We start from the raw sequence: 12,240 nt of genomic DNA, 5'->3' as shown, positions 1-12,240 counted from the left end.
TGCAAACCCCTGAACCCGCCCGTCTACTTGACATCAGCCTATCACAGGTCCCGACATATCCATCTCCCTGCCTGAGCCGGCCATCTCCAGGCACGCCAAGCCGTATTATGGTTCCGCTAAGCTTTTTCTCCGTTGGAGTGATTGGCCTTGGCCCTCTCTGAATCGGACTCTCAAGCTACGCATCAGAGCCTCTGGACAAAAGTGGTTGTGGGAGATTCTATTGGTGGCACTGTATTATATGAAGAGTCCTGACTCCCCTTGGCTATTGTTTCGGAATCTTTAGCATACGGACGGCCTGCACAGCACGAGCACTAGCATCCATCTGATCTCTGAAGCATGAACTGATAGAAGCAACACGGGGCCCAAACGAGACAAGGGGTGGGAGAGTAACAAAGAAACATGGCTAGTCTCGTTTCTCAAAATAGCTTGGCGTTCGAAAGGAGAGGCTGCAAGACATTCCGTCCCATATCAGAGACATGAACTTATACATAGCTCCCGCATTCCCTCTCCTTGGAAGCCCTTCCTTTACTAGACCATAACCAACCTCACTCTTTTTTCTCTTTTTCTCATTCTGTCTCTCTCTTTGTACTTCCCTTGCCTTGGCTTCTTCCGTCTTCAGTGTCTGGTTACTCTGGGGCTGAGCTGTTCTTGGGAATCTAGAGAAGACACATCCACTCCTTGACTTCTTTCTTGGCTGCATTCGTCGCCATCACCGTTCAATCCTTTCGGTAGCTGGCTGACCGTCTTTGTTTTATCATTCTCTGCCATCCACTCTCTTTTTTTGTTTGTGCCTTGGTTTTGTTACTGTTTCCTATTGACTAGGAGCAGTAATTATATCGCTGGACTACCTACCTCCTTGGCAGTGTCAGAGCTATTGTCACTCACTTCAATAGCCTCCCCCCTCCAGCCCTCCCTCCACTTTTGGCTGGGGATTCTCTCATTCAGACAATAGTTCACGGATCTATTGTTATAAATCGTTTGGTTATTGCGCTCAACATTCAAGGCATCAGCCTCACTCTGATACACCACCCGGCACGAATCATCTCTGTGAACGACTTCATCGCATTCTCTCCTTCACTCAAAACTTCAGCTTCAAATCAGGATCAATCTTGCGAATAATTAGAAACAACACGCCTCTTCCCGTCTTTTCTCCAAAGACCTCAGAAGCAATGCATTCCTCCATCCTCGCACTGGGCCTTGCGGCCTTCTTCAATGGTGCTTTTGCACAGAACAACTCCTACTCTCGGTACTCCCTCAAGACCACATACGACTCTTCCAACTTTTTCGAGGCCTTTGAATTCTTCAACGAGGAGGATCCTACACACGGCTTTGTTGACTACGTCGATGCCGACGCCGCTAACTCTGAGGGTTTGGCTGGCTATGTCGATGGTGCTGTCTACATGGGTGTAGACTACCAGACAAAGAACCCCTCCAACGGCCGAAGGTCTGTCCGTGTCACCTCTCACGACGCTTTTACTCACGGTCTCTTCGTCGCCGATATTGCCCATATGCCTGGCAGCATCCCTGGTGTCTGGCCCGCATACTGGATGTTCGGTCCCAACTGGCCAACCTCTGGCGAGATTGATATCCTTGAGGGTGTCAACACTCAGACTGAGAACAAGATCAGTCTCCACACCGGACCTGGCTGCAGCATCACCAATGACGGCACCACTCAGGGTACAACCCTCGAGTCCGAGAACTGCGATTCTGCTGGTGCCTCTGCCGGCTGTGGCCAGAACACATCAGACAACCAGAACTACGGCGATGGCTTCAATGACATCGGCGGCGGGGTCTACGCCACTGAGTGGACATCCGAACGTCATACACTATGGTTCTTTCACCGCGGTCGCAGACGGCAAGATATCCAGTCCGGTAACCCCACCCCTTCATCCTGGGGTCCTCCCGCTGCCAAATTCAACGGCGGTAAAGGCTGCAACATCGACGATCACTTCAAGGAGAACAACATCGTCTTTGATACTACTTTCTGTGGTGATTGGGCTGGCTCTCCTGATGTCTGGGGCAAGAACCCAGAAACTTCGTCTTTGGGAGACTGCAAGGACTATGTTGCCAACAACCCTGCCGACTTCAAGAACGCTTACTGGCTCGTAAACAGTATCAAGGTTTACGTCCAGGGAGGCTCATATGGCGGTGGCAATGGAACCACCGGTGGCGGCAACTCTGGCAGCGGTAACAGCGGTAGTGGAAACAGTGGTAACGGCAACTCTGGCAATGGCAACTCAGGAAACGGAAATTCTGGCAACGGTAACTCCGGTAACGGCAACTCTGGTAATGGCAACTCTGGTAACGGAACTCGGGTAATGGAAACTCGGGCAACGGAAACAGTGGCAATGGCAACAGTGGTAACGGCCAGAGCGGAAACGGTGATGGCCAGACCAACCCACCCAGCAGTACTCAGCCAGGACAAGGCACTCAGAACGGTCAGCAAGGTCAGAACGGTGATGGATACTCTCCTGACAGTCAACAAGGCCAAGACCAAGGCAACGGCTATACCCCTGAGCAACAGCAAGGCCAAGGCGGTGGCTACAGCACTGGCCAAAGTTACGATAATGGCCAATACCATGGCCCCGGAGCCTACAAGACCACCAAGTCCCAATCAAGCGGCACCACAAGCTGGGACGGAAACGGTTGGCGAGTCGGGTCCAAGCGATCCGTCATCTCGAAGCGATATCTTGCATGAGCAGGTCGAGCTTCTCTTCTTTACAAACATATGAGATACCCCCAGACACAAGAAGGAAAGAAATAGGTCGGCGGTGGCGGTTGTTTTTACATCACATTTTAACAGATACTGAACATCTGTCAAAGCATTTTCGATTCTAGATTTCTTATGTCAGCCCTTACTCTTCTCAGTACATATATATAGTCATCTCTTGGCTACAAGTGGTTGATGACCATGCGAGCATATGAAGTATTTAGCAATGCGAGTCTTACGAGCCTGCTTTGGGTGTTTTCTGTGATGTGATTGCTGAACGTGTATATTGCCAGAGGGCAGTTTTGAGAAGGGGAATGCTGATGATGTTGAAAGACGTTGAGAATGCCCCTGTTTCTTAGTCATATTGATCAGCGTTAGTGGTGTTGGGGATGGATACACCAAACCCGATATGGCCAGATTTTCACCTCTTCTTGTCATTGGCATAATTAATGCCCGTAGACATGACATGTTACTTTCATCTACTCACATCGTGTTAAGAATAACATTTGCTATTCCATTACATATCGGTAGAATTGAATAAGCAGTTATCACGTTGTTCAACAGTCGTTATCCTCACTTGGGTTCTTGGGTTGATCATAACCGTTATGCTAACTCAACATGTTCATACTCGAAGCGGGTCTAACCAACAGTTACGCCTGATTATTAAACTGTCGGACAAGTTTGATAATTATTCCAAAAACTCACGATAATTCAATCTCATCAGATAGTCGTTATTCTCAACAGTTTTGTTGATTGTGATTTAAAACAGAGGTCTCCATCATACAATACAATTGAGCTCATCTCATCCATCACCTAATAGCTCTCTCTTCATCACACTACGACTCCTATCAACCACAATGGAGTCTTTTCTTGGTCTCGATCTCACGAGAAACTATTCCTTCTTCACAGTACGACCCTTCTCCCCTCGTGATCAGCCCTCAACTTATACATTTTAGGTCCCAGCTGCATTCTTCATCATCACGTTCCCTCACGCCTACACCATCACCGCAGGTGCCAAAGGGACCTACGACAACTGTAACCCTCGCTCACACAAGGACAGAATCGCCAATTGCCAAACTCTTGATAAATCTGTAAGTTTCATTGTATGATTGTCCATCGCACAACTCCCACTAACGATCGCAGCATAAACAATTCCTCCTCCGCGCAAAAGCTGCCACAGAAAACGGCCTCGAAACTATTGGTTGCTATGCCGCAGGTATCTTGGCCGCAAATTTCGCAGCCGTACCAGCGCCAACAATCAATATCCTCGGTCTCGGCTATGTTGTGAGCCGTCTCTTGTACAATATCGCTTACCTGTGGTTGCAGGATAATCCCCGACTATCACGGGTACGCAGTTTAGTTTGGGTAACCAGCATCGGGGTTATTATGTCGTTGTGGGTGAAGGCTGGAAACAAGATGCTATCCATGTAAGAAGAGAGCCACTTGAGGGCCGGTGTATAAATAGATAACAGAGACTGTTGGCGTTCAGTCTTCCGAAGTACAACATTCCCGCTCGGTCTTACAGTTCTCGGCGATTTTATTCGCCTTGTGAAATTCTTTGCCTCGGGTATAGTAGTTGAAAACCACATCTGCCGATTCCATACGCGGCTTTTCGCTTATTGTACTTGCTCTCTGTTGTTCTAGTCCATATGAAACCCAGCCACAGTATCATGTGAGGGTTATATACCATCATTTGCAACGAAAACAAGCACCTGTTGGTGAATCGAGTACAGGGAAGCCTTCTCGAATGTAGCACTTGTTTGACCAAGGTTCTGTATAAAGAACCCCCTCCTCTGTTGGAAACTTTGGCAACAGAAAGTCTTTACCTAACTTCGGCACAGAAGCATCACAACTTTCAGCATGTTCCCCATCAACTATCTCGTCTTACTCTTCGCCTCAACAGCCTTGGCCCTCCCTAACAACCCAGAGGCTTGCGACACTGATGTCCCTGCCGTCACAGCTGCTCCCAAGGTTTCGTTCGGCTGTGATTACAGCTACTGTGGTGAGGGTGACGATGTCTTATGGTGCTTTCGCTTCATCCCTTTCACTACCATCAACCCTACCCTTGGTCCTCTTCCTGGCGAGACAAGGGTCTCTATCGGCATGTGTGGTCCCAAGTCCGCAGACCCGAAACCAATGGATTAATTTGGTGGCGTAGGCTGTCCTGGGAATGTTGTGCGTCATGGTGGTGGATGGGTAAGCTTGGATATTTGAGCGATGTATATCAGATGAAGACGAGCTGAGGAACGAATGTGATATCTTGATCTACGCTCAAACATGAAACTGTGGTTCTAACATCCAACCTATAGCCCAGCATTATGCCTAGGGCTTCTAGCATTAGGTACTTATCAAATTAACTAAAAAAGAAATAAATGGTATTCCATCCCTCCATATGCTCCTAGGCTTGGGAAATAGAGCCAAATGCCAATCCAGATGCCTTACCCAGCGCCTTCCCATGCTTCGTTCAAGGGCGTGTACGTCTCTCTGTGTGTGCGTTTGTATTGATGCTCTTAGTGCATTTCGGCGCCTCCGAAACTCTTGTGTCGTGTCAGTGTGGCCCGGGCCTGGGTCGCTCTGGGAAGCTGGTCTTTGGTAGACTTGCGCCTGCTGAGAGGTCGACGTTCTGGAGCCTCTTCTGTCCCACTCCGACCCTGTTCGGCTTCGATCATAACATCAGCTGGCATAGAAGCATCATCCTTGATCTTAGCAACGAAGAATGATGCAATCAGGACACAAGCTCCACCAAGGGCGAACACAATAGAAATACTGTGGTCTCCCGGTGTGCCTCTGGGCTTCTGCCAGAGCTTGAAGATGATACTGGAACCAACAGTTGCAATGATTTGAGGTGCTGCAATCGCCATATTGTGGATGCCAAGGATCACTCCAGCCTGGTCGATTTCTTCCTCCTCGTCATCTGCGGTTCCGTCATTGTTTGCTCTGGCGGCCGCCAATCGCATCTTTTGAGCTCGTATCAGGGCATCTCTCCGGCTGATCTCGGCACTGATAATGGCCCATGGAGCCCACAGTGTCATCGCCCAGGTGATACCAACAAGACCAACAAGCACGGTTGCTGCCTTTACGGTTCGGACGAAAAGCGTGGCGAACATGCATCCAGCAAAAAGAAGGAGGGACAGGAACCAAGCACGCTTAAGAGTCAGGCCAGGAATGGCCAGCTTGTCTAACCACGAGGGCTTCTCATCTTCATCCGAGTCATAGTAGCCTGCAGGGCTCTCTCCTGGAATACCAGTGACTGGCTGGCTATCATACGTTGGAGCAATGAAAAACGGAAGGAACACATTTGTGAGCAAGCTCACGATCGAGTTGATGAGAAGTGCAAAGGTACCAATTCGGGTCGCTTGCTCATACAGTTTGTTGAGCTGTTCCGGAGACATGTGGGGATTCGCTTGGAGATATGGTTCGACATAGATCTCTCCGATGTAAGAGGACGTATAGAACAACAGAGGGAAGAAGCCGACCCAGGCGCAGAACTGGACCTCGCATACCCTCTTGATCTGAGGCGGGAGGCGTTTGATCGACTTGAAAATAGTGAAGAAGAATGAGAAAACGCCTTGTTGTTCTTTCTTGGCGGGGCCGTCAAGTCGAGGATCTCTCTCCTTGATGAAGGCGGTGCTCACAAACACGGTCAAGGCAAGGGCAAAACATGCGATGGCACAGAGGATCTGGAATTGCGTCTTTCCAAGGAAGCCAAGATGACGAGTCAGGTCGACATACCCAGCAATGTATCCAACGATATTGCCAAATCCGGTGATCCGACTGGCCATGGCATTGGCAGACTCTTGCTGATGAGCTGGCGCACAGTCGACGATGAATGCACGAATGGACGCCTGGACGGTGTTGATGGCGAAATCGAGAACGTAAACGCCGATAACTGCGACCACAATAGTTGTTGTTTTCACATCTTTAGACTCTGGGTCAAAACCCATGAGTCTGGCGGCACCACCAACAATCTCTTTGGCCCAGGCAAGAAACAAGAGGGAGAGGATAGTGGCAATAGATCCCCCGATCATGAACGGTTTTCTCTTACCCATGGGCAGACGGCAATTGTCGCTGAGCATACCCACATATGGCTGAACAAGGGTGCCAGTCAAGGGTCCAGCAATCCAGACGAGAGCCATGAGAGATTTGCTCAAGCCAAGAGACAGAAGATATGGTGATCCGTTTGAAAGCTCAACAGACCATGCGATCTGGAGACCACCGATGCTAATGGTCAATATGAGCAAATACCATATGCTCTTTTTGACCTGTGAGTCGTCCGCTTCCCCATGGACATTGTTGGCATCATTGTTTAGTAGAGGTGATTGTTCGTCGTAGCCTTGTGTATTGGCACCTCGAGCGATAGACTGGCTGCCGCCGGTTCTTCGTGGATTAGAGGATGAGGAAGAGGCTGGTAGCCCACCACCCCCAGTGTCTTCCGCACCCATCACAGCGGTGTTCGATAAGAAGTTGTAGTAACAAACTTGACAATCTCGAATCTGGAGGAGACACTCGATGCTTTAAAGCTGTTGCTATCTGGCTGCCGTAGGTAAGAGTCCGGATGCGGGGAGGGTGTAGAGTGCGAACTCAGACAATCACAACACGGCAGTTGTGTTGCCAACAGACGAAGACGGTGACAGGGGCTGTGTCCGTCCGCGACCTGGGTATCTGCGAATGGTTATCACAAGCAAGATAAAGGCGCTGAGGAGCCTATTTCATGCAGACACGAGACAATGTGACAAAAAGCACAGAAAGAAAACGGTGGGCTGTAGAAGACAGTCGAAGAGATGGTCGGTAGGTAAGGTACTTTGGTGAGTTACCTTAGGTTGAGCAGGCTGGATCAATAAATGTCCGTTGAATCTGAAACTATCATGTGGTCAAATCAAAAACTCACGCGACCGAAGCTGCGCCTGTCGTAGGCAGGCCTCAGAGTCAGGAGTCGGGCGTGGCAGGTAAAGAGAGGTCGGGTACCGTGCTGTCAGAGTGTGAAAGAGGTGCGTCACTGGGCCCGCCTCCAATAGATCGTGACGTTGATCATCAATTTACTGATCGAGGCCCCCGTTCCTGATTCGAATCGCTGTCTGGGGCTTGGAGGGCGCTATGTCATTGGTCACGGCACATGTCCAGGTGGTGCTGACCACTGATGTCCCCTGTAGCAGCCCCATCCGCTGGTGCGTCTTCTGTGGAACTTACCCTGTATGTAGATTTCACTGCATCAAAAATGACGGATAATATCAAAGACATGCAGCAATTTGAGCACGTCGAGGACCTTGTTGCCCGTGTCTCGAACTAATAAATACTGCACGTGGTGATGTGACGCTCAACGTCGAAGCGGTCAGTAGAATATTTCTGTTGAACTCAGCCTAATAAGCCAGATGTGTGTGAACCAGCAGCATTCAACTGCGCCTGGGACAATGTATGACGACGTCCGATCAAAAAGATGTCCGGGAATCACAGTGGCCTTTTCTACTAGCTCCTGATATAAGTGGTCCTCTTACCAAGAGCCTCAACAGACGTTATCGAGTAGCTTCGTGCTGATGCTCCGTGTCTTATCATACATATCTTATCAAATCTTTATCTGTTCGTAATTCGATACGTGCGAACTTTTCGGCGATATATTGCACCGAGTAAATATCAGAAATATCCACATCAATAAATCAGAGATGCCTCAGGCTGTTATTTACGAGCAACAGGAATGCCTGCAGCTTGGCAAAAGCAAACCATGAAAATAAATACCCCAGTCACCGAGAACAGCGACAACCACCATGATGCAACCAGATATTTCCAGATGTACTGCTCACGATATCTTCTTCCCCCATGTTAAGACATGAACAACAAGCAGGAATCACCTCGCCACAAGGACGGAGCTACGCCGAACAAATTCGAAGCGAGAAGTGGACCAGAGGGGGGAATAAGACTTGGCGAGACTCAAAGATGGTCCACTAAGACAATCATCAGCGAATAGCACCGGCTTAACCTGAGCCTGAACGGTTGTCGACGGGTTCAATTGACAAGGTTAATGTTGTCCCCACACGCCAAGACCAGGCGCTGTTATCTCTTCACTTATCATCGCCAACTCCGGTAGCCAAGAAGTGAACTTACGAGAAGGAAAAAGACATGAGAGAAAAAAAAAAAAAAAAAAAAAAAAAGAAAACTTTGCTCAGAGGCAAGCCAAGTATAGCCGCCTCAATCAAAACCTCTCAGCCAACCAGCAGAAGAAGGTGCCATGTTCGATAAGCTCAAACTTCAAGCAATTATCCGCGCTGCTAACGGGACGCCAAGTCCGGCGCCGAGAGCGGGTGGCGAATGAGACATGTTGTGGGCTGCAACGGGAGCCAACGGGAACGGCGATAGTTGAGTGCCTTGAGGTTAGAGGTCAAGACCGTGACAAACACCGGTCCGGTCTCTGCCGAACTCCGTCCTGCCCTGCCCGGAATGGTTGCAGAAGAAGCAAACAGTGAGAAAACGTTGAGTTTTTCTACCTGCCACTGGCCAGCTGGAGAGAGACTTTGTTGGTTTATTAGCAGTCCCGCAAAGTTGACAGTTGCAAACCCCGGCGACGGCTCCAACGGCTTCAACTGTCGCGCGACTAGCTACCAAAGACAGATGGAGTTGGCTGACCTCGTTCACAAGTATTATCCGAGCAAGGGCCGATTCCCCAGTACGTAATTTGCATCAGGCGGTTCGAGCGTGAAGAAGGATCTCCGTGCAAGGATAATGTGCATCAACATGCACAGTCTTGGCAGAGTGTGGCATTCATCAGAGACTTTAGACTGCAGATTGCTCGGTGCCTGGAAGTGGAAGCAAGCCATTGAATTGGATGTCACTACGTGTCCTAGAGCCGTGGCCTAATCTCAGAAACCTGAACACAGCAGCTCATAACGGAGCTCAACGGACCCAGCTCGGCGTTACCTTCTCACAATGACGCTACCTGATGACTTGCCTCGCAGAGTCTAGCCTGTCGTTCTGTTCACGACCCCCCGTCTAAACCCCAAGAACCCCCAACAATGCTAGTGGGCGAGTGGGCATAAAGTGGATGACATCGTGCGGGGGCCTCCACGGCTCGACTTTGTCGCCGACCCCGTGTTTTTAGATTCGAGTTGGAGTCTAAATGAGGTGCTGGTGGTGTCGAAAACGGCCAATGTTACACCATGCACGAGGCCCATTGCTGTGTTGCGGGATTCGATATCCAGATGAAAAGTCTGTTTTTAGAGGCGTCGACGGTATGAGACAGGTATTATTAACGGCTGATACACGAGGCGCCTCACGACTCACCTAACTCCTGAACGCCATGCTTCCGTTGACTTCCACATCGACTACCGGACACATTCGGCTATGGTTATATGTACTGTATGGTGGAATGGAAGAAACAAGGCTCGCTATTGGATCCATTTTCTGTCAGCCAAGCCTGGGCCAGTCGACATGCACGAAACTCTGGTGCCTGCAATCGTAATCTCACTTGGGCACCCTTGTCACTGTCAGAACGATCATAGAAATGATCACCGGCTAAAACCAGTAGCAGAGCCAAGAGGCAGAAAACAACCTTTCGCCCTCCTGCGGCCTGCCCCTTTGAGGCTGATAGTTTACCAATAGTGGCGTAGGTTGTGTAGCCTCAACATGTGTCTGCAACTCCTGGATCTGCAGCGTTGCTAAAAACTGTTACTTCCGATCCATCCACCACCACATGGCCAACCGCGAGAGGGTTGCGAGGGAGCAATGTGCTCTTGGTACCAAAATCAACTCCCCGGCCCGACGTTACAGGGATTCTCCATACAGTTGTTCTGGCCAACACTGACCTCATTGAGGGTCAGACCCCGTATAAGCCGCCGACTCCTCCGCTATTCTCCGCCCCCGACACCCTCTTGAGCTAATCACAGTGCAGCGTCTTCATTTCCGGGGGCTACCAGACCCAGAGGCAATCCAAAGGACGCCCCAATGTACCACTTGTACCCGGGATCAGGGACCCCAAGGCGGTTCCACCTCCACAACCAAGCCCAGGTTTTCCAAGGCGCCACCAGAGAGTAGAACGCATGGATACAGGCCGAAACGACCGAAGGCTTTGAGGGGTTTTCCTATCTCCAGTCTCCAGGGATTCCCTTTAAATGTCCTGGCTGCTGCACTTATCTCTTTCCATCCATTTATGATAAACGATCGCCCATACCATCCCCAGCACTTTCAAAGTTAGTTGAGGATCCTGTCAATTCCAAGCTCATTGCCTCGATCATAACAACTCAACAACATACACTCATCGAGCCTACACCTTTCTCTATCTCTATAACAAAACGAGACACCCTGTTTTACAGCCAACTACAACACATTATCCACAATGGCCATCCGAGAGCACTTCCGCCGCGCTGTGCGCTCCGACGCTTCAAGCACAAATATCGTCGAGGCCAACACCCCAGGAAAGATCACAGCTACCATGACCAAGTCCAGCCAGAACAGTGACAAGTCCGTCTCATCATCAAAATCATCACTCGTCAACAAGCTGTCCCGTACCTGGACGTGGGGGTCTAAGGACAAGGATGCCACCAAGGAGCGCAAGACCAAGAACAAGAAGGGAAAGAAGATCACCCACCCTAGCGAGAAGCCGATGACCGCACAGAATCTCCAGCACCAGGAGATGCTCTCTCACTTCGACTTCACCTTTGGCGCCTCTTGTCCTGAACAAATCGAGGAGGACAATTTCATTGGCATCAGCCCTTGCTGCACCAGAGCCCCCAGTGTCGTTGACTTCTCACTGGAAGGCGACAGCGAAAGCGATGATCAGACTTCTTCCTCGTCTTCCTCCGTCAAATCATCGTAGTCCATTTCCTGAAATGGCAAGGTCAGTGATAATGGATGGGCGGGCATGCGGGCTCGCCGATTGTCGATAGCGGCGAAACTTGGAAGAGTTCTAGAACACCAGTTTCAACGCCTGCCACCAAAAGCCCGCAACGTTACTCAGGCACACCAAATCACCTCCCTTAGAAGATCCTCGCCTTGAGCGTTGCATTTTATCCATCTAATCACGACTCTGGAAGCCGTCTCTGTTCACGACAATATCACCAATTGGGTGATGCAACCATCTCAAGATCAGCGCCTGTTCCAACCCAAACAGGAATAACAGCTGACGATCTGAGCAACACCACCTCAGAACTTCGCTATAATCATTGCATTAGAGCATAGCAACAAAAGACGCCAAAACAAAAGCAGTGTGCATTGGCTGTCTTTCTTATCGTCTTCTTTGACGACGGTGTCTCGGGCACCGAAAGAAAACCGCATGAAATGATTTGAAACGCCACGACATGTGTGGTATGGAATATAGCATATTGGATTTAGCGACTGTCTCAAGGAGTTTTGCATATTACTTTGGTCATGCAATGGGCAAATAGACCAGAAGGCGTTAAATTGGATAGACCAATAAAAGTCTACTTGTTTTGCAATCAAATTTCTTCTCCTGTGTCATGTGAGGTTAATTCTACGCGGCTGCTTTTAACAGGGCCAGTTCAGTACTAACTTGCTACCATAGTTGGCCAGGAATCCCTGAGTTGGCA

General features: G+C 49.7%; 4 protein-coding genes across 4 annotated transcripts; 3 read left to right on the top strand and 1 right to left on the bottom strand.

The window, feature by feature from the left end:
* Positions 1-287: 287 nt before the first annotated feature.
* FOXG_01932 (endo-1,3(4)-beta-glucanase) lies at positions 288-3,152 on the top strand. Its single transcript, XM_018379053.1, has one exon. It carries the CDS (start codon positions 1,170-1,172, stop codon positions 2,730-2,732), a length of 1,563 nt encoding a protein of 520 aa, XP_018235064.1. The 5' UTR covers positions 288-1,169; the 3' UTR covers positions 2,733-3,152.
* Positions 3,153-3,567: 415 nt separating this feature from the next.
* On the top strand, positions 3,568-4,855 carry FOXG_01931 (uncharacterized protein; the record flags this gene model as incomplete). The annotated part of the gene is made up of 4 exons (XM_018379052.1): positions 3,568-3,618; positions 3,667-3,801; positions 3,854-4,137; positions 4,552-4,855. The coding sequence occupies 4 exons, from the start codon at positions 3,568-3,570 to the stop codon at positions 4,853-4,855; spliced, it is 774 nt and encodes a 257-aa protein (XP_018235063.1).
* FOXG_01930 (uncharacterized protein) lies at positions 4,813-8,098 on the bottom strand. The gene is made up of 2 exons (XM_018379051.1): positions 7,525-8,098; positions 4,813-7,372 (listed from the first exon to the last, which is right to left on the bottom strand). The coding sequence occupies exon 2, from the start codon at positions 7,150-7,152 to the stop codon at positions 5,221-5,223; it is 1,932 nt and encodes a 643-aa protein (XP_018235062.1). The 5' UTR covers positions 7,153-7,372; positions 7,525-8,098; the 3' UTR covers positions 4,813-5,220.
* A 2,277-nt stretch (positions 8,099-10,375) lies between these two features.
* Positions 10,376-12,148, top strand: FOXG_01929 (uncharacterized protein). Its single transcript, XM_018379050.1, has one exon. It carries the CDS (start codon positions 11,031-11,033, stop codon positions 11,508-11,510), a length of 480 nt encoding a protein of 159 aa, XP_018235061.1. The 5' UTR covers positions 10,376-11,030; the 3' UTR covers positions 11,511-12,148.
* The last annotated feature ends 92 nt before the right edge of the window (positions 12,149-12,240 follow it).

Source organism: Fusarium oxysporum, chromosome 5 (genome assembly GCF_000149955.1).
Source record: "Fusarium oxysporum f. sp. lycopersici 4287 chromosome 5, whole genome shotgun sequence".
In the NCBI taxonomy this organism is placed as follows: Eukaryota; Fungi; Ascomycota; class Sordariomycetes; order Hypocreales; family Nectriaceae; genus Fusarium; species Fusarium oxysporum.
This window is presented reverse-complemented; position numbering and strand designations above follow the sequence as displayed.